The following is a 22,354-nucleotide window of genomic DNA, read 5'->3' as shown; positions in this document are numbered from 1 at the left end:
GCCAAGCTCCTGGACCCCTATCATGATTGGGGGAAGGGGGAAGAGTGAACACTCACTCAGTAGCGCTGGCTAGTTTTTACTAGGGGATCAATTACCACATACAGTTCTTAATATTCTCAATTCAATCATTTGAGTGTGGCTGCTGCCACCTTATCAGAGAGTACGTGTTTCTCTGTATAGCAGACAAAAAAAAGAATTTTGTAGAATCTTTCAATAAGAAGCTTTAGAGAAGTATTCGTACTTATAATTATTTAATAAACCATGGTGTACATGATAAAATAAGAAATGCGCATTTCACATATAAATTATACACTCAAATATGACATACAAGACAAACAACATATAACATATAGTAGGCTAGACACGGGCTGGCTATGAGGCTGTTTAGCTGCATGTATTATTTTTCTATGAGACAATAAATTTGGCTGTGAGCAAATATTTACCAGTCCACAGTGAATAGTCCCACTTGTATCTCAGGGTACAGGTCCCAGATCCTATATCCGAGCAAGAACTGCCAAGAAATTTTGCAGTGGATGTCCACTCCTTTAGTATAGGAGTTCAGCTCCAGGTGCTGGTTCCGTCCCCTTAAGTGTCCAATCCCAATTGGGATATTTGTAATCCACACAATGATGGCGACTGGCAACAGTCTGGGCAGAGCAGGCTCCAGAACGCGTTTCTCCGCCTCTATTCTGTTCAGCGGCTTCCTCAGCTGGATGCTCTGTCTCCTTATCTGCCGTTTTTTTTACACAATGTGTTTTCGCGGGCTCCCGCGACTTCCGCATTTTGCGGGTCACGCCCCGTTTTCACAAACACTTTACGGCGGCCATCTTCTTCCGTGACTTCCGCATTCTGCGGGTCACGTCTCGTTCTCCTGCTCTCTTTGCGTGTTCCCGCGACTTCCGCATTTTGCGGGTCGCGCCTCGTTTTCACAAACACTTTACGGCGGCCATCTTCTTCCGTGACTTCCGCATTCTGCGGGTCACGTCTTGTTCTCCTGCTCGCCTTATGATTGTATGACGGGCCTCGCTTTCAGATGCCGTCGCGGCCATTTTTAATTTTGTTTGTTATTCTTATAGCCAGCAACGATCTCCTTGGAAACGGTCTTGTTGTATACATAGCCCTGCGGCCATCGTTTCGGTTGTTAATACACTATTGGCCGTAGTTATTATGTATATCTTCCTCCGATGCCATCTTATCAATTGATAATATATTATCGGCCATTTTTCTGGTTTCTTTGCAAAACTTTTTTCACAATGATGCAGACCAATTTTTAACACATACACATGCAGTCTTTATTTAATATTACAAATACATTGTTCAGCCTCCTTTGTCTCATTATTAGCCGTTTAGCCCAAACTATTTGCTCATTTATTGTCTCACTCCTTCATATCAGCCTCGTGTCTAGCCATATAACAAACATGATTTCACACATACATAATAAAAATTATACATATTAATACTAAAAAAGGAATATATCTGTATACAGAACCATAATAACAATATTGTTATCATGATTCACTCATTCAAAATGCTGACATCAGCATTCTGACTGCTGGCATCCTCACCTCCGATCATTCATATGTATACTGTTCAATCTTCTTTATGAACATCATCAAACGCATGTTACAGATGAGAAAACTCCTGCAAATGAAGTAAACTGGGCTAATAAGTTTTATTTTTGTTCATAACATGTATGTAATATTAATCTTTTCTTTAATTATGTCAGTGTAGTCTTTTAATATTTTCCAGGAAATACATACCCTCCAACTGTACCGATTTAGCGGTACAGAACCGTTTTTTACAGTCGGTACGATAAACGTGTACCGAATGTACCGGTTTCTGACGATCAGGTGCCTGTTCAGACTGTTGGTGGCAAACAGCCAATCACAAGTGGTGGTTTTACTGAAGGTGGTGCCGGGAGAAGAGAGGCTGGCTGCAGAGCGAGGCTTGCCTTGCACCACGGCCAATCACAGTGCAGGGAGCTGGGAGGCAGCGGTTGGAATTTGAATTGAGCATAAGCAGCAGTACAGGTTCAGGTAATGGGAACCGTACGTTATATGCAAAGGGCAGCTGGGTGACATGTCCGGTCTCCTGACGCTCTCCAGCTCAGGAAGCGGGGGCGGGCGCGTCAGTCCACTCGGTGCTAGACACGCAGCAGTAACTACGGGCCAGCCTACGCTCCTGAGTGACAGCTCCGCTGTCCAATCGCCCCTCCATCCACACTGCCTCTCAGCTGGCCTGACTGATGGCACTGATAGCCAATCAGCCCCCACCAAATCCATCCCCCACATTCAATATTTTTTTAGGTGTATTATTATTCCTGTCACTCTCAGTGACATGCCCCATTTTGCCAGTGACCATGCCCCCTTCCTAATATGTACCGATTTCAGTTGGTCAGATGTTGGAGGGTATGGAAATATCTAGTTTAACCAGATAATATAAGGTACATACAGTACAGTATGTGTGCTCTTGATAAATTAATCTCAAGGTACAATACAATGGACTTTGCAAGCATTTTCAGCGAATTCAGGTTGAATCAACATAATTTCTACATGTTTTAACAAAGAGACCAATCAGTTGCAGAGGTCAAATAAGGATTAGTAGACTATTATGCGGACAGATTAATTTTTGTAGGCCATAGAAGACAAAGGATTTGCGGTAGTAATTAAAATGGACCACATTACATATCATGACATTTCCTAAAATCTTTTCTGGTCCACATTATTGGATAAATTGTCATACACTGTCAGTATTTCATTTAGGTCACTGTCAAAGGTCTCTCAGTAATACCACAGTAATCAGCACTCAGGACAGCAAATCTACTGGCTGTAATAGGAACGAGCAACTATGCATGTAATTGTATTCATGTCATTCTCAGACCATTTACCGGACACAGAAAAGGTTAGGACCCATTCACTTTAAATCGTTCCAGGGCTTATCAACTGGGCCTAAATGTTGATCGGTGTGATGAAACTGGCATTTTACATTACAAATGAAATACTGCAATACATATTCCTTGAAGGTACTGATTCAACCAAAGATGCCAATTTGTAGATCTCAAATTAAACTCTGCTAAAGTAAAATATAAATATATTAAGTAATGAGATGAAAATGTTCGTTTGTGGAAAACATTCTCCATCACATTAATCGCTTTTGACATGTCATTTGAATCTCTAGCATTAGAAAGTGTTATAATCACGCTGCAGCTGTAATTCCCTGTGCTCATTATTAATGTACAATTATGTTGGTGCGAAGATAACCGAGATTACAGAAGTTAAATTAGATCTTGTATGACTGAATCAATGGCATGTTTGTGATTGATAAAATAGTCTAAAACAAATCTTTCCAACAAAAGTGATTGTATTACTGAAACAAAGTGTCACCATTTTGAAGATGATGTGAGTATAAGCAGTGTTTATTAATCTCTGTGTATTATTTTTTTTTAAATTCACAATTGTTTTTGTTTAGTAAACGCAGGGTTGCAACATTGATGGGAAGACTGATATCCCCACCGAAGTGGTGGCTGCCCCCGGTGCCGTATGTGTTTCATCTTGTAGGATGCCTTAAGAAATAACTTAGGATGGGAGAACACAACGAGTTAAATGTATAGCTTCCATTTTGATAGAAGTGTAACTGTTGCCAAAGCAGCCCATAGAAGCTGGCCGCATGTGCAGTACATATGATTGTACTGCGCATGTGCCAGTCCCGGCGCCTGCAATTATAGGACAGGCGCCAGGGACAAGGAGAAAGCGGCAGCGGTGACAGGGTGAGGGAGGTGCCTGCGGCCAGAGGCAGCCCCCCTCCCCAAAAGAGGTACATCAGTCTAGCGCCTCCACCCTCATCAAACCCCCCATTTACACTTTTATATCTTTATTTTGAGGCCAAGAGCTGTAGGTCCATCCACCCTATTTTTAATCTGCCCAAGGAGAATAAATACATAGCCCATGGAGAATGAAGACATAACCCGGAACAGCAGGGAGGCCCAAGAATATCGGGTGGCACTCTCGAAAATTTGGCAAGTCTCCCGCATCCTGTGTGCACCTTAACACACCCTCACTCACCACCTTTCATGGAGGACAAGTGGTTTGAGCGATTATATGATTCAAACGGTATTGTATCATTGCAGCTCCCCCCCCCCCCCACACACCGCTTTACAATACCAGTAATCTGGGCACCATCGGGGCCAGGATGGTGCTATTGTGTCAACATGCCCCTGGACTGCCCCCAGACCTTCTCCCCACTTTAAAACTGGGGCACCCTATTTTGTAGACATAGTCTTGAATTGGAAAAGATTGAATAAAGATTGACTGCTTCACTCTACACAGACTAACAATTCATTAAATATCAGTGATAGGATTTTATTGAAATGAGCAACAACATATTACACTTTCCACAGAACTGTGAAAAAGTACCATTCCAATTTACATTGGGTAATATATACATTTAAGCTGAAATTCTGCAGTGACTGAAAAGTTTTCAAATAAAATATTTAACTTTTCGCACTATATAAATGTGTCTCGGAGTAGCAATTTATTTTCTCTTAATATTTTGTACAATCAAACGCACTACTGCCAGTCTTTGTAGCCATGGCAGGATTTGCATTGAGTCTCCAAGCTGAACGCTTGGCTTTAATTTAGGTCTTATTGGTTACCGTGAACATTTATACTCTTTGAAATGAAAATGTACAGCCTCATTTTATTTTGGAAAGTGGCCAGATGAAAGATATTTATCAAAATCTTAAAGCAGATGCATGTTTTTGTTTCTTATTCAAGCATTGTTCTTTTTTATATTGCAAAGCTTATTCAAAAGCCATCAGTGGCTTCATTGATATGCGCTAATCATGAGCCGAATCCTCTCTGCATGCACAAGTGAGCACAGCTTTACATGCACAGTATGCGTCTTCTGTCCGCTTTCAAATCAAGAATTTTGAGGGATATAATGTATTGTTCATTATTGATGTTTGCAGATGTGAAAAAAAAAATGGACATAAATGCGATTGTCCGTTACAGGAAAATAATGTCAGCTGCAGAGATGAGCTACTAAAAAACAAATACTGAAAAGTCCTTGACATTTTGAGCCTATGACAAAGCAGCAATGCTTTTTGCATGTGAATTATGCCCGGTTCTAGCAAGCGTGTTCATATACAGAATTGTTGCCGCTGAAATCTGTATGGAAGAGAAGGTTTGCAGCTTATATGCATTCTTACAGCCAGTTACAGAAATTTTGAATTCAGACCTCCATGAATGAATAACCTGGGTTATGATCTCAAAGGCCAGGAATACACAAATATTCGTGTTGGGAGCATTTGTACTGGGATATTCATTAGTGATGTGTAACAGCTCGTAAAGCTGACATTTTCCTAACCTGTTGCTAAAGCATTCCACAGGTACTGGGCCGGAAAGGATTCATTTTTTGACAGGGGTTTTGAACATTGGAATAATAAAAAGAAGGTGCTTTAAAGGGATTTTAAAATGCATGTACTGTTGAAGTGTATCCTTACAAGACCCAGGTATGGCGTGCTCCTGGGATAAAACAAAATACCCATATAAATTTCTGTCTAGTGCGAGTAAACATAGCGATTATATGCCTGAAAAAAGTCTCAACTTCAAAGAGGCAAATGATTTCTCCAATCCGTGCACGTGTGCGGAACCCTGACCCTTCCACAACTGTGGGAGATTTACAGGCTAATTGAGTCCAGAGTTTACATTACACTCTCCCTGAAAATAACTTGGGCAGGCCTGTGTTTTTTCTGACACTTCGTTTTTTGTCGCTGGTTGGCCTCATGCACGAACATTATGAGTCATTGATAATTGATAAGATTGTGAATTTCCACAACAGTGGTCAACTCTGAATAACCGCCATAGCCAGACCCCCGGCAGCTGTGGAAGAGAGGGCACCCCTCCTGCATGCTGCCCACTTCCATGTGAAGTGGATAGAATAGGAAAATGAATACAGTTAAATTGTTGTCCTGGTGTAATGGGCAGGGCCTAATGAAACCATTGCATTCTAAAGCATCATGGGTGGTGCCTAATATGTAAAGAGCCTGGGCCCAACCCTTCACTGCCCACCTGCTTCTTCTCTCGTATTTCAGGATAGAAATAAAAAAATGCTGTGAGGCAGTAATGCGAACCAGGGGCCTTGTTTCCATAGGTCCAGATATAGCCATTAGGACTGCCATCAGAAATCGTGGTGCCCAGGACAGAGAAAATAGGCAGTGCCCCCCTTCTGCTTCTCGATCCGCAATGTGTCTGAGAGGTTTTCATAGCCCTGATCACACTACTCAACCTCTACATTGCTTCATGGGAAATGTGAACCTTGTTTATGATAAATTATATTTGATTTACTCCAGTCCTGGGCCTGGAACTGGAGTCCCAGCAGTCCCCCCCTGATGGCTGCCCTGAAACCTGATATCCATGCCCATCATTGACATGTCAATTGCCACGTGTGACATACATGGCGATTGGCGTAATCCCGTCACCACGCGTATCAATCTGATTCTCCCATAGAAAAGCATTTAGGGGCAATGTCCCAATGTGGTGATTCCCTATGGCAGGCGCTATTTTGGTGCACCAAACGAGCACATGCGGTCGTATTGCGGCAACAATGAGTGTGTCTACATCTGTAACAGCTAGCAATAGAGTCTGTCCTCATTTGTCTGAGTAGCATTTCTTAAATATGTATCTCAATGACAACCGTTAGCTGATTTATATAGCCATATTATGCAAGAAAATTGTGAAGTGTTTTCAAACAACTGACTTTTCTGATGATGTATATCAATAGTTTAACACTAATAAATCTTCATTAATTAAAATGGCACAAACAAAGGTCTCTATAATGACTGTCATTCCCGCATTATTAGCTTGCATTACCAAGGCAGATTATTGTTATAAATAGGTGTGTTTGCATGATGCTAATAAAGGTTAGATGCTTGTACATATAATACAGTTACTCAGTGCTAGGAATGCTGGGGTTCTGGCAGGCTGCTTAATACAGTACATGGTTGCTAGGTATCAATTCTGTGCATGGATTAAAATCTAACATTTTTCACACCAGAATACAGCAGACTTTTTCCTGTCCGCATACGCTACACATAATGTAATTAATCATTACAGACACAACAAGCTATCTTTAAAACATACAGTAGTGTTTATTAAGATTTAGAAAAAACGAATCAGGTTAAAAATACTTTATTGACAATGACTTTCCATTCAGTTATTTTAATGGGAGAGCATTAAAGAAGTTATTAAAGGATCATCTTAAATGATGATGTAGAATATTGTAACATTTATTTAAGAAAAACAGTTACCATAAAATTTAAATATCTGTCGGTGATGAGCTATGACACCCAAGTTATGATCATTTACCCCTTTGAGTGCCAAGTGAATTTGTCAAAATAGGTGTGAAAATTGTCAAACATTTGTATTCATCATAATGACATGTAATGTTTTCCTTATATAGGATATAAAATCTTTTTACACAAAATATTTTATTTGAATTCATATAACAAATGTGAGTGACGCTGGCATTTTTAGCTGTCACTTGCATTACTAATCACATAAGTTAGAGCATATGTGATTAGTAAGACTGCAGTAGCGTCAGAGACGGGCAGCAGATGTTAGTACATCCTCCCTTACGCACATCAGGCCACTCTGAACCTCAGGATAAAGATGCTGGTACCGTGTACTAGTGAGCCGTGCCTTGTAGCACTTATGCTGGGTACACACCAAAATTATTTGGGCACAATCCCATCAATCTGGATCCAATTCAGACCGATTGGATGCAGATTGGGTCAAAATCGTTTGCTGCATGTAGGATCTGTTTAAAGCCCCGTACACACGGGGGAGATATATTGCTCAGCAATATATTGCTAGCAATACATTGCTGAGCAATATATTCCCCAGTGTCTCCTATTCATCAGCGACCAGAGATGGTTGCTGATGAAAGGGAACCTCTGCCGGGCGGTGCCGCAGAGGTAATTAGCTGGTCGCAGGAGCAAGCTCCTGCGACCAGCGATTACAATGGGGCTGAAAACGGGAGCGCACCCGGCGATTTATCTCCAGGGCACACTTCCATCACTGGCAATATGGTCGCCTGCGACCATATTCCCAGCGATTATAGCCCCTATCGCCCCGTGTGTACACAGCTTAAGATCCATTCATCTGAATACAGATGGGATCAGATTGGGATCGGATCGAATGCAAATTGTATACAAATCGTATGCAAAACGGATCGCACTATTTGCATACGATTTGCATCCAATCCAAAGCGTTTTGGTGTGTACCCAGCATTAGAGTCATGCTCAGACAGATGTACGAGTGTCACACATCAAATGAATCAGTGCAGTCTTGGGAGTCATTTTGTTTGAATTGCAGCTACAGTAAGATGCACATTTGACCAAAAATAGATGCATGTCGCAAGTTAAGTTACATGGGACATGAGAGTGGAGAAGGGGATTTGGTTGCTACGTCGATACTATGAAGGTTGACATACATTAGGTCAACCACTAAAGATCAACAGTGCTTAGGTCGGCAACATGAAATAGGGCGACGTGTCTTAGGTTGACACGGTTGGAAGGTTGAAACAAGCAATAGGTCGACAATGGGAAGGTTGATATGAATTTTTCATGTTTTTTTTTTCCAAAACAGGAGGTATTTCATACCCTACATCCACTAGCAAGAGAGAAAGGACGAGAGATACAGTACTGTACAGGGGATGCAGAAGGGACAGGGGATGCAGTAGGCACTGGGGATGCAGTAGGCACAGCAGATGCAGTAGGCACAGGGGATGGAGTAGGCACGCGTTATACAGTATTGTACAGGTGATGCAGTATTCATATGTGCTGCGGTAGGGACAGGGGCTACAGTATTATACAAGTGATGCAGTAGTCACAGGGGATGCTGTAGTCACAGGGGATGCAGTAGTCACAGGGGATGCAGTAGGCACAGGTGATGCAGTATTCACATGGGATTAAGTAGGCCCAGGGGATGCAGTAGACACAGGTGATGCCGTAGGCACAGGTGTTGCAGTAGGCATAGCGGATGCTGTAGGCACAGGGGATGGAATAGGCACAGCGGATGGAGTAGGCACAGGGGATGGAGTAGGCATAGCGGATGCAATAGGCACGTGATGCAGTAGGCACAGGTGATGCAGTAGACAAAGATGATGCAGTATGCACAGGGGATGGAGTAGACACAGGAGATACAGTATTGTACAGTTGATGGGCACAGGGGCTGCAGTATTATACAAGTGATGCAGTAGGCACAGGGGATGCAGTAGTCACAGGTGATGCAGTAGGCACCGTGGATGCAGTAGGCACGGGATTCAGTAGACACAGGTGATGCAGTAGACAAAGGTGATGCAGTGCGCACAGGGTATGCAGTAGGCAAAGGTGATGCAGTAGCCACAGGGATTCATTAGGCACAAGTTATACAGTATTGTACAGTTGATGCGGTAGGCATAGGCGATCAGGCGATGCAGTATTGTTTAAGTAATGTAATAGGCACAGGCGATGGAGTAGGCACAGGAGATACAGTATTGTACAGTTGATGGGCACAGGGGATGCAGTATTATACAAGTGAAGCAGTAGGCACAGGTGATGGAGTAGGCACAGGGGATGCAGTATTATACAAGTAAAACAATAGGCACAGGGGTTATAGTGTTATAGAAGTAATTTAATAAGCACAGGGGATGCAGTAGGCACAGGTGATGTGGTAGGGACAGAAATACCTTTTTATGTAAGTTTATTATCTTAACATATCTTTAAGGAGTATTTAATAATAAAATAAAATGAATTGCTATTAGTACAGCATGTCAGATATGTGTTGCTGTTAATGTGGTGCAGAAATAACAAATATGCATAATGTTTGTATACAATGCCATACAATGCAATGCGATTTTAAATTGTATACGCACCCTAATGGGGGCTTACAATGTTAAATGCACCCCCACGCCACCCCCACTATGAACGTGAACACTAAGCGTGGCAAGCCCGCGAGGGGCGGCGGTACGCGTCCTCCGACCTTTTCATACCCCCACTATCCACGTCGGTGTGGAGTTGATTGAATATAGTGTGGCGAGCGCAGAGAGCCACCGAGCCAGAAGCGTGGCGAGCGCAGCGAGAGGACGCGTAATACATGTAAAGTAATACACGTCCCCTCGCGGGGCTCGCTGCACTCGCCACGCTTCGGGCTCGGTGGCTCGCTGCGCTCACCACCCTATATAAATTCAACTCCACGCCGACGTGGATAGTGGGGGTATGAAAAGGTCGGAGGACGCGTACCGCCGACCCTCGCGGGCTCGCTGCGCTCGCCACACTTCGGGTTGCCGTTCATACTGGGGGTGGCGTGGGGGTGCATTTAACATTGTAAGCACCCATTAGGGTGCTTATACAATTTAAAATCGTATAGGGGGCTTAAATCGCATCGCTGTGTATCGGGTGTATGGCATGCGATGGCATGCGATGCGATTAAAAATCGTGCGACTTAATATCGGGGGCGCCGTGATAATACCAAATACCAAACTTACAGAGTATAAAGTAGTTGAACATGCACATCAGTCCCTGCCCCAGTGGGGCATAGAATCTATGTTCCCTATCACATGTATACAGTAGGGTTAATTTTTGTTTGGAGCCAATTGACATACCAGTATATTTTTAGATTGTGGGAGGAAACTGGATTTAACCCACGCGAATAGGGGGAGAATATACAAACATCCGCACAGTTAGGGCCATGGTGGTAATCTAACCCATGACCTCAGTGCTACGAGGCAATAATGCTAACCATTACACCATCCATACTGCCCTTTAATTATGAGGTTTGCATTCTAATTAATAGTTGCTGTCCATGAGCAGATTCAATTGCATTGAAAAAGCTCTGAGAAACACTGGCTTTAGTAGTTTCTGTCCTACACACCCTTATTTTTTCCCAATGTCCTCATTCACTGATATAATCTATAGTATGGCCCTTATTCTGGTTCACTCGCAAAGGCATATTCCTTCTCAAATGGACAAAACCATGTGCACTGCAGGTGGGGCAGATGTAACTTGTGCAGAGAAAATTAGATTTGGGTGGGTTTTTTCTTTAAAGTGAGATCTATATTGCAGTGTAGAAATAAAGCAGTCAGTATTTTCCCTGCACAGAAACAAAATAACTCACCCAAATCTAAATCTCTCTGGACCTGTTACATTTGCCCCACCTGCAGTGTACATGGTTTTGTTCATTTGAGACGGAATTTGCCTTTGCAAAGCATAATAAGGGTCTATATGCTAGTCTACATATAAGATGTTTAAAAAACATGGTCAATTTTAGGAGTGAGAATTATATATAACCATTTCTGGGAAATATATCTCAGTTCTACAAATCCCCGTCCATTAAACCATTATCCCATCCTGATATTTGAATAGAGTGTGATGAATCTGCTAATCTGAAAAGTTTATCTTCAAATGTTCTGTTAAGTCCTTATGGTTGATATTACATTTAAGCAGCCTTGAGAATGTTCTATTTTCTCCAGATGCCCAGTGTTGCATTGTAGTAGTAGGGCTGGGAGTGCTTCAGGCTGACTTTGGTTAATGGATTTTATGATTATGATAGTACAGGAAGGTGGCTGAGCGCCCTTTGAAGATTCCATTACTGTGTTGGGTCCATAATCTTATTTCACAACCACTAAGAAAAAAAAACACAACTTTTAATTCTGTTTTTCAGGATATGAATGATTATTCGCCTGTATTTAACAAAGCCATCTACTGGGGAATGGTTGCGCCAGATGCTATTAAGGGAACCGTTATTGCAACAGTTACTGCTGAAGATTATGATCCTCCGGTAAGTCAAATCATTCTATTAATATACTTCTACCCAAGTGAGAAATCTCTTTAACCCTCATAAATGACCCAGGTCATTAAGCGTCTCAGTTGATTACTAAGAGTCTGCCACAGCAGGGGCCCTCATACATTTTTGATGTTTGCCTACTATGTTATGACTCCACTACATTTTGCTACTACTGGCCCAGCTCAGATATATGTGTAACTACAGCCGTTTGGAACAAAAAAGGAATTGGCATCTGTATGTGTTGGCTTCAGCAGACATAAATATATATGGCGTTTATTTACTATAAATTAAAGATGGGATGTTTCTATGGGCAACCAATAAGATTCTATCTATTATCTTTTAGTAGTTGCTAATTAAATAAGAAGTAGAATATGATTGGTTGCTATGGGCAACATCCAATCTTCAATAGAACTCCCGTCTTAGCAAATTTACCCCTATATGTGTCTGTAAAGTGTATATTGTATAATGTATATTGTAAGAACAGATAAAAATGATATAAAAATATGTAAACTACAGCAGGGGTGACCAATCCTGTCCTCAAGATCTACCAACAGTGCATGTATTTCAGGCAACCTGTGGATCTAGGAATAAATGCAGCAGGTTTGAAAATGTGACAGTTAGTAATGACTACAGCTGGGCACCAGATAAGTGGGCTTGAAAACGTGGATTGTTGGTGGATCTCGAGGACCGGTTTGGGCACCCCTAAACTACAGTGTATTGAAAAAATAATATTGTAATGGAGTCCGAGATCCCTGAATGTGGGGGATGCCAGACAATAGCCTAGGGTTGTTTGTTTATTTTAAAGAGGCAATCATTTACACGGCAAAGCCATGCCTTGTAATTGATTGCCCCTTAAAAAAAAAAATCAGTGCATGTACGGCTATCTTGGACTTCATTACATCCCGCCCTGTAGGTTTAACAAGGGCCTGTAGAGATTACTTGGACTGGCTGCTGTTTATGTGTTATCTTTATTATTGCTCTATTTTATGTGCTCAACAATTAGTTAGTGTCATGTTATATTCATGTTATAAATCATTTGATCATGCACCTAACAAAATATTGTGTACATACAACCATTGACCCACCTTTTTATTGGTGATTCACAATATGCTGTTATACACTGTATCGCCTTTATCACACTTCCCACTTTTATCCTTTAACCACATGCCTGGTATGGTTGGATCAGATGTGACCACACCAGGCTGTGTTGTCCGTAACATGGTTGCATCTGATGTGACCTGTAAGGAAGCTCACAGTGCTTTCTAACAGTTGTCACTCTCAGACAGACATCCTGTCCCTACTTGCTAGTTCCCTCCACCCTCATTGCCTGCTGTGCGTCCAATCATTGCTGATTGGAATCCAGTAGCACTCCCCGCACTTGAACCTTTCTGCAACCCACAGGGCTCCGCAGGGAAGGGAAGGCTTCTTTTTCCCTACATATATATATATCCCTTCTTTCCCTTCTTTTTCCCTATATATATTTAATAATAATAATAATGCCTGCCAAACTTTACTGCAGCAGGTATCTTGCTCAAAACTAATCCGACATTCGGCCAACCGGGTGAATGGGGTGAATCAGATTGGTGTTTCTGGCATTGAATTGCCATGGCAAAGGCTGATACCACCCCTTTGCACCTAATTGAATATCTGTTTGGTTATTTAGTTATTATTGTTAAATAAATATTAAATATAGGTTTCAGATCCAAATATACAGTATTATAAAACATTGGGGCTAATTCAGACTTGATCGCAGGGCAAATTTGTTCTCAAAATGGGTAAAACCCTGTGCACTGCAGGAGGGGCAAATGTAACATGTGCAGAGATAATTAGATTTGGGTTAGGTGTGTTCAAACTGAAATCCAAATTTCAGGGTAAAAACAAAGCAGCCAGTATTTACCCTGCAAAGGAACAAAATAACTCACCCAAATCTAACTCTCTTTGCATCTCTTACATTTGCCCCACCTGCAGTGTACATGGATTTGCCCATTTTGAGACCTGTGATCAGGTATGAATTAGGCCCATTGTGCGAAAATGACATAAAGATACAAAAATGTAGGGTACTTATGTAGTATCTGGGCTGCCGATTTTGTGATTGTATGCCTTACCTTAAGGCATACAATCAGATGCGATGCGATGCGATTCGATGCGATTTTGCATAGGATTCAATGTTAAGAAGGTCCTGTTCATTTCTCCACTATCCAAGTGGGCATAGAGTTGATTTTATATAGCGTGGCGAGCGCAGCGAGCCACCGTGCCCGAAGCGTGGCGAGCGAACGCATATTTCTTAAAAAGTATTCTGTGTCCCCTCGCGGGGCTCGCTACGCTCGCCACGCTTCGGGCTCGGTGGCTCGTTACGCTCGCCACAGGTTTATATCCAACTCCATGCCCACTTGGATAGTGGGGAAAGGAAAAGGACCCCTTTTTCCCATTGAATTCTATGTTAAAATGGACTCAGACCATTTTAACATTGAATCCTATGGAAAAATCTTGACCATCGCATACGATTTGGTCGCATGCGATGCGATCCGATCCGATTTCTAAATCGGACGCCCAGATACTACATAAGTACCAAATGTAGTAAATAATTTGCTTACAGAACATACTAAGTGATTGTCCATTGCATATGATGTGTCTTTTCACAGTATTAATAGTATGATATTAAAATATTGTAAAAAACTGTATTAAGAAATGACCCCCAGAGGTCTGGTCAGGCGTTGAGTAGAGCTCTAGATTCTAGCAGCTGTGAGTAGAAGGGGGAGTCAGCCCCAAACAATAATTTGGTAACAGAAAAAAGACAAACACAGCGCTACTTTTGGAGAGAGGTCAAGAATAAAACTCAAGGGATGAAAAGTTAAATATTAAATTGAATTTATTCACACACAATTATAAAACAAGATGCCGACTCCCCGACGTCATTTGTACTTGAAAAACCCACTCTCTTTGGAATACCATTGCACTCCTTGATTTAGAACCCCCAGGTTGGGCTCCACAGCAGCCAACTGCCACAACCCGGACCAGACCGTGGGATAATACAAGCTGAACATTATCATCCATCTTCTCCGCAACAAGGATACCACTCCATGCAAGCTGGTTTTTCATTCAACGGATCCTATTAAATCGTGAGTGTTGAGACTTTGCCACTTGGAACATCTATCTCCTTACCAACACTATGTCTCCTTTAAGGTCACCAAAGGAACGGGACTTCTGCTGCTATAAGAGTGCTCTTCCACCGAGAGATGTGGTAACCTTTGACCACCTACCATTTCCAATTTAGTTATGAAGATCCCCCAAACAGTACTATGTTATTGTGTTCTTATGAATTGTGTGTTAATAAATGTTACTTAATTTTTAACTTTCTATCCCTTGAGTTTTATTCTTGACTTCTCCCCAAAAGTAGCTCTGCTTTTGTCTTTTTTCAGTTAAATTATTGGGTACTTGTGAGTTATCTGGACGCCCGATTTTTTGATTGTATGCCTTAAGTTAAGGCATACAATCAGATGCGATGCGATGCGATATCGCATTGCATCGCATCGCATCGCATGCGACCATCGGATGCGATGACCCGATTTTTCCATAGGAATCAATGTTAAAATGATTCCTATGGAAAAAGGGGTCCTTTTCATACCCCTACTATCCAAGTGGGCATGGAGTTGGATATAAACCTGTGGCGAGCGTAGCGAGCCACCGAGCCCGAAGCGTGGCGAGCGAAGCGAGCCCCGCGAGGGGACGGTATTCCGTGTCCCCTCGCGGGGCTCGCTACGCTCGCCACGCTTCGGGCTCGGTGGCTCGCTACGCTCGCCACAGGTTTATATCCAACTCCATGCCCACTTGGATAGTAGGGGTATGAAAAGGACCCCTTTTTCCCATTGAATTCCATGTTAAAATGGACTCAGTCCATTTTAACATTGATTCCTATGGAAAAATCGGGTCATCGCATCGCATCGCATCGCATCCGATGGTCGCATGCGATGCGATGCGATGTGCCCGATCCGACCCGATTTTGAAATCGGGCGTCCGGATAACTCACAAGTACCAATTATTGTATTAAACCTGTTGTATACTGATTCATATGATATTATTAATTTGAAATATTAAATTTAACTTTAAGAGAAAAAATATAAACATGATCATGCTGATAAGATATGCCATCAATACACATAATATGAATAGAGAGAAACACATAAGTAATTAGTGCTGCTGTTTATAAACAAAATGTATTTAGGAGACTAAGGATTGGCGTAGGAGTAAACTGATTTCAGTCATTTGGACCAGATTTCTTCATATCTAGAACTAGCTTTATTTTTCAAATACACATAGCGTTCATGAATAAAAGATTAATTCACCAGCACTTTAAAGGAGAAAATCTGATCCGTTGCAAGCTAAACATTATCTCGCGGTTAACACTTTCTCTAAAGTGCAAATATTACTGACATATTGGGTGACATTCTATGGGATGAGATTATTAGACTTTTGCGAGTTTTTTCGCAAAAACGGCCGAAATCGCATTTTTTCCATTTTCGCATATTTAATAAGCTACGAAAATGTAAAAAAAAATGTGATTTTTGGCAACAAGTTGGACACACTGGAAATGCGATGGCTGCTTTTCGCAGCACATCGCATCCAGATGTTTTCACATGGAAAAGTATACAAATCGCATATTTAATGGTATGCGATTTGTATAAAGTGTGACTATAATTCGCCCAAAAATCAGACCAGGTTCTGATGGGCGAATTAGCCAGAACCCTGCACATTTTCAGGACTAAAGACATCGCACCACCTCGCACCTATTCGCAATATTTGGCCCGTTTTTCGCATCTCATTAAATATGCGAAAAACGGGCCAATCTTGCGATTTGAAAAAGGGCGAAGTGGTGCGATAAAAAAACATGCGCATTTATCTCATCCCATAGAATGTCACCCATAGTATCTAGCGATATGCAGGCTTTGATTTACTCTGATTTCAAAGTCGGATCTTATTGGCTATCAACTGTCAACAACTGTCATGTGATTTGGGATAGTCAATAAGATCCTGCTTTGAAATCAGAGTAAATCAGAACCTGCACATCTCTAATTGTATCTACCATTTATTGAGGTTGTCTGTCTGGCCCCTATAATGCACAATTTGGGAGAAAGGATCAGCAGAGGTGTTCAAGTGGCCACCAGTGCAGCCTTAACTCAAGACCAAAATGTCTGTAAAGCTTAGCAGTCCCATAAAAGGTGCCAAAACGTACCTTGAGCATTAGCACATTTGGGGCAAATATCCCAGTCTCTTCCATGTTTGCTTCTATTTAACAGTATTCATAATTTGCAGGTTGACGGTGAGTCTAACATGTTAGTCATTACATCCTGTAGAACCTTCTTTATTACATGTAATATCTGCTATGACATATGCTGAAGTGATAAGGGCAATTGAGCAGCGTTTAAAAGAAGTTTTGCCTTAAGGCATGCAGCTTAAAGCGTATAGTTTAAAACCAATTGTCGCCGTGACTATCAGGAAGTTTCTTTCACTTGGTTTTGCATTAAATATTAATTCGCAACTGTAGCGGAATCAATGCAAATATGTTCATTTTGACCTACAAGTGTCTTACACAGGATTCCATGGTACCTGCTATGTAACATTTGTTGCTGCAATAAATTTGAATATGTAACTACAGTATACTATACCTTTGTGTATTACCAGTAACCTAACAATGCACAGGGTTCTAGAATAACCTAATAGTTCCTATAAAATACGTGATCTCAGATGATCTTTTTTACTGAGTGGCTAATGTCAAACTCAAGACTATTATATTATGTGTATATCTTTGTGAGCCTCATTCTAATTTTGAAATAAATATTTTGGTTTGGATTATAAAACTATGCAATACTAATTAGCACAAGAATGTCTTCTTAATTTGTAGACATTATACAACGTAGCTCATCAAGGTGAATAACAATGACTTCTAAAAGGAATCCCTAAAATTTTCAATGTTTTAACAGTTTAAATCGGATAAGCATCACCTTTGTAGTTCAGTTTACAAGAAATAAATTAAACCGTTAAGCTTGTGTGGCACAGAGTGAGATTTCAGAGACAATTGAATTATAATATTGTCTCTGTGTGCGCAGAATGCATTGCAGTGGAAGGAACGAGAAACATTGCAGTTGTCTCTTGTACTGTAGTTTTAAGATTCAGGGCATCATTTGTTGCTCAAATATTTATGTCTGTACCTGATATATGCATCAAACAGACCTGATTGCACTTTGAGAAAGGCAAATTATCTTCCGCTGCTTGCAAAACAACATGAGATTGTAAGCTTCACGGTGCAGTAATTAAAGCTACTGTAATGTTCTAGTATTTCCCATGAGGATCAGCACTATTTAATGAAAGAAGATATTTTAATCTGTATTGTTCAGTTATATATATATATATATATATATATATATATATATATATATAGTGCTAATCCTTCCATGCACACTAACTTATGGCCGGCTCTATAAGCGGAAATGTCAGTACGTAAAACCCAATGGAGTTCAGTGACCCGTTTATCCCACCTGCTGTGTGATATATCCTGAACTCTAAAACCATAATTTCTGCAAATAACTATGGAGAAAAGGCTAGAGCTGCCATAATGTTTTTAATAAAAAATTGAAAAGCAGGACACCCATATGACCAGAAGTTTGTTCCGTACATCGTAAGCCACTCCATATTTTATTTTGGTCTCCAATAATTTTTTAAATTAAATTAAGTAAGCCTAGGACACTACAGTATTCACATTTATTCCACCACTGTTCTGTTTTTTGAGTTTGGGTTGTCCTTTAAGAAACTATTAGCTCATATCATTAATATTTTATGGGAATGGATATACAGTAGGTGATGACTACAGTCTGCATAATCACCATGTACAGTGTATAAGTAAATGTAGCCAAGAGACTTCTATATTTAATTGCAACAAAGACATACATTGTTAGGAAATCATATTATAGCATTATGGGCCCCATTTAACATTGAGGCATAACCCTTTTAGGCCTCACTAAAGGGGTAATGTCTTCCTTTAGGTATTTAACAAAATGTGCTACTGTGCTGTAGCATACTGCTGTTTGCCACTGTACTTGTTTGCCACTGTGCTTATTCCATCTATAGATGGCAATAGTGATACGGTTCCTATTGCCAGCAATAGGGACCCAGCAACAGCCTTTTCAGCTTTAAGGGGCCCATACATGGTACATTTGCTGGGTGCGATGAGATGCGCGCTCCCGTCACACATCTCATCGCACAGCTCAAAAAGTTTGTGCTGCACATACTTTTTGTACTAGATCTCATTGCATCTTATTGCATTGCAAAACCTATGCGATGCGATCTAGTCCAAATTGTATACAATAATTGTACCATGTATGGGCATCTTCAGCGTAGCAGTCTAGGCATTGTCAGGTGCACATTGACCGTTGCTGATAACTGTAGGCTTCCGGCACATGAGTGGAGGATGCCAGAGAGGAAGGGGACATAACTGAACTACGCTGAAGATGTAAGTTCATTAGTATCACTGCATTACTAAAAGAAAGCATCATTAATAAATAGGGCCCAGTTGTGTATCTATAATCAGTGAAGTGAGTCCAGGGGGGGCACACCTCGCACACTACAACAATTTTTTGTGTATTCACCTATCTGGAGCCAAGAGTTTGCTGTGAAAGTTCTGTAATTCTGTTGGCCATTTTTCCAGTGCTTAAAGCATGCGCAGTAGGGATGTTGCTGGGGAAAATCATTGCTGCAACATTTCCTCAGAGCCCTGTGCATGTGCAGTAAACTCAAGCTTAAGGTGGCCATACACGTCCCGATGCGGGCTGTGCGATGTGTGCTTTGAGGTGCGCGCTCCCGCGGCACCTCATCGCACAGTACAAAAACTATGTGCTGCACATACTTTTTGTACTTCAATTTCATCGCATCGCATTGCATGCACAACGCATGCACAAGGCATGCAATGCGATGCGTGCTAGTTAAAGACAGAACGCACGCTCGCATCGGGACATGTATGGGCGGCAATAGTGCTAGTCTATTAGTGCCGTAGTTCATAGAGCCTACGCTACCAGCAGGAGAATGAGGAGGGGACCCAGATACAGTTTAAATACAGGCCCCCTCCTGTCTTAGGACCTAAGAAGAGTTGATCACAAATCCAATATCTTTCTATAATGGGCAAAACCATGCACACTGCAGGTGGAGCTGATGCAACATTTGCAGCTGCTGTATTTTTACATTGCAATTTAAAATTTCAGTTTAAACACACCCCACCCAAATCTAACTGTTTCTGCAGAAAAAGAAAGAGTGGCAATGAGCATTCTATTGTAAGTATACTGTATGGTGGAATTTACTTATACTTCAAATGCTGCAATATGTTTTCCCTTATATTCTCCCAATAGTTGTATATCCGTAGATGTACATAGAGAGATAATATAGCATATTCCCATTTTAAATGGATCCCTCCAACACCACTTGGTTCCCAAAGGATAAATTGTCACACTCACTCTATGCTTATACATATGGGAACCACGTGGTGTTGGATGGATCCATTTAAAATGGGGATATCCTGGGAGCTAACACCAGGAAAGATACCTTTATATGCACGATACCGTATTGCCAATGTAAGCTTAAAGTAAGCACCTCATCCTATTCTAGAACGCAGAAGGTGGACTGAAAATTTGTTAAATCAACACCTCTCCATTATTTGAATATAGGGGGTCCAAAGACATTTTATTTTGAAAAAGACTTTTCGGAAATACTCAAAATATCTCTATGTTTTGTATTTTTGTTTTCTCTACATTTACTGACATACGACCATTGGGAGAATATAAGGGAAAAATATTGCAACATCTGAAGTACTGTATTAGTAAATTTCACCATATACTTACAAAACAAGGGAGCACTCATTACCGCTCTTTCTTTTTCTCTATATCTGTCACCAGGGAGGAAATCCCTCATAGGTAAAGTATCCCTCCATTCACAGAGAGTTAAAAACGTCCTATTCCTTTGATAAATTGCACATTACATCTGCCCCACCTGCAGTGCAGAAATATTTTGCATTTGCGAACAACTCGGAATCAAGCCCTGAAAACGACCCTGAAAGGACCTTATCTCATCCTCTGTATAAATAGTAATGAGTAAACAGCTTTTTCAAAGAAAATGATCATACTCTCTATACTTCTACTTTACATGTGGCCCTCCCGGTGCTGAGGAACCACACAACCCAGTATGCCCTGCAACATGCCCTAATAGCAAACTGGTGGCAGGACTTGCCAGGAGGTGTAGTTGCACAGGATCGGAGGGGGCATGCTTTACACCAGCAGAGATTTCTTTGGCAGAAAGCATACTGGAACTAATTAGAATTCTGATGCAAGCGCTTATGGTTATTTTATCAAACTGTGTCCAATCAGTTTAATTTATATATGTGTCTGGCCTTATTATGAGCTACAGTATATCATAATTTGTGCAGTTATGTGTGTACTGGTGAATTAAACAGTATAAAACACATTCTTTGGCCGGCAGCCAATTAATGAAATGCAATAAAGCCAGCCCAAAATGTTGTAACATTTCAGTGATAATTACCATACACATATAAGTAATACTAAATATTTATTTCATATTCTACTGAAATTTTGTGAGGAGTGCCACAGTAGAAGACAGCAGACTACCACTTTACTCCACATATGTGCTTCATCTGGCTCATGTCAGTGTTTAAGAGTCAGCACTTTGCAGACACACCACTCTCAAAAGGCAACCTGCACCTCCCAGATCCCGTAATGATAGAAAAAAATGGTTGATTTGACATGTGAAGCCACACCCCTTTAATCTAGCCATGCCTTGTCCTATAAAACCACACCCTTTAAAGATATTAACTGCCGCACCTGGTGTCATAGGAATAAGTAATGCCCCAATGGGGGAAATTTACTAAGATGTATATTCTACTTCACGTGTGATGTTGCTATGGGCAACCAATTAGATCCTACTATCTTCTAGAGCAGGGGTGGCAAACCTGTCATCAAGGTCTACCAACGGTGCATGTTTTCCAGGCAACCTGTGGATCTATAGTAGGAATGAATGCAGCATGTTTTAAAATGTGACACTTAGTAATGACTACAGCTGTGCACCAGCTAGGTAACCTGGAAAACGTGGACCGTTGGTAGATCTGGAGGCCTGGTTTGGCCACCCCTGTTCTAGAGGGGGCTAAATAAATAAGAAGTAGATTCTGATTGTTCCCCATAGCAACATCACATGTGAAGTAGGATACACATCATAGTAAATTTCCCCCAAAGTCTTTTGAAGTATTGTTTGCTAATGCAAATTCCATGTACATGTCTGCAGTTTTTGTAGACTGCATTTTGGGCAAATAATCAAATACAAATATTGTTTTCTGTTGTTGTTTTTTTATTTAAGCAAATAAGTGTTTTTTAAAACCAAATTGACCAATTCTTTCTATCCCAAGCACTGAGGAAATCTTAGATTGTGAATATAGTATACATGGCTTATAAGGTATTCATGCCAACCATTACCTGCATTGATTA

The 22,354-nt window shown here is 41.1% G+C and overlaps 1 protein-coding gene across 5 annotated transcripts in view; it reads left to right on the top strand.

The window, feature by feature from the left end:
• PCDH15 (protocadherin related 15) overlaps positions 1-22,354 on the top strand; it is a 1,154,330-nt gene that overhangs the window by 879,875 nt on the left and 252,101 nt on the right. For all 5 annotated transcript variants that reach the window (XM_083149096.1, XM_083149095.1, XM_083149094.1 and 2 more), the window contains one exon: positions 11,700-11,816. In XM_083149096.1, the coding sequence (XP_083005222.1) occupies positions 11,700-11,816 (117 nt within the window). The remainder of the gene's footprint in view (positions 1-11,699; positions 11,817-22,354) is intronic.

This window comes from Crinia signifera, chromosome 6 (assembly GCF_055691185.1).
Source record: "Crinia signifera chromosome 6, ASM5569118v1, whole genome shotgun sequence".
NCBI classification, from domain to species: Eukaryota; Metazoa; Chordata; class Amphibia; order Anura; family Myobatrachidae; genus Crinia; species Crinia signifera.
This window is presented reverse-complemented; position numbering and strand designations above follow the sequence as displayed.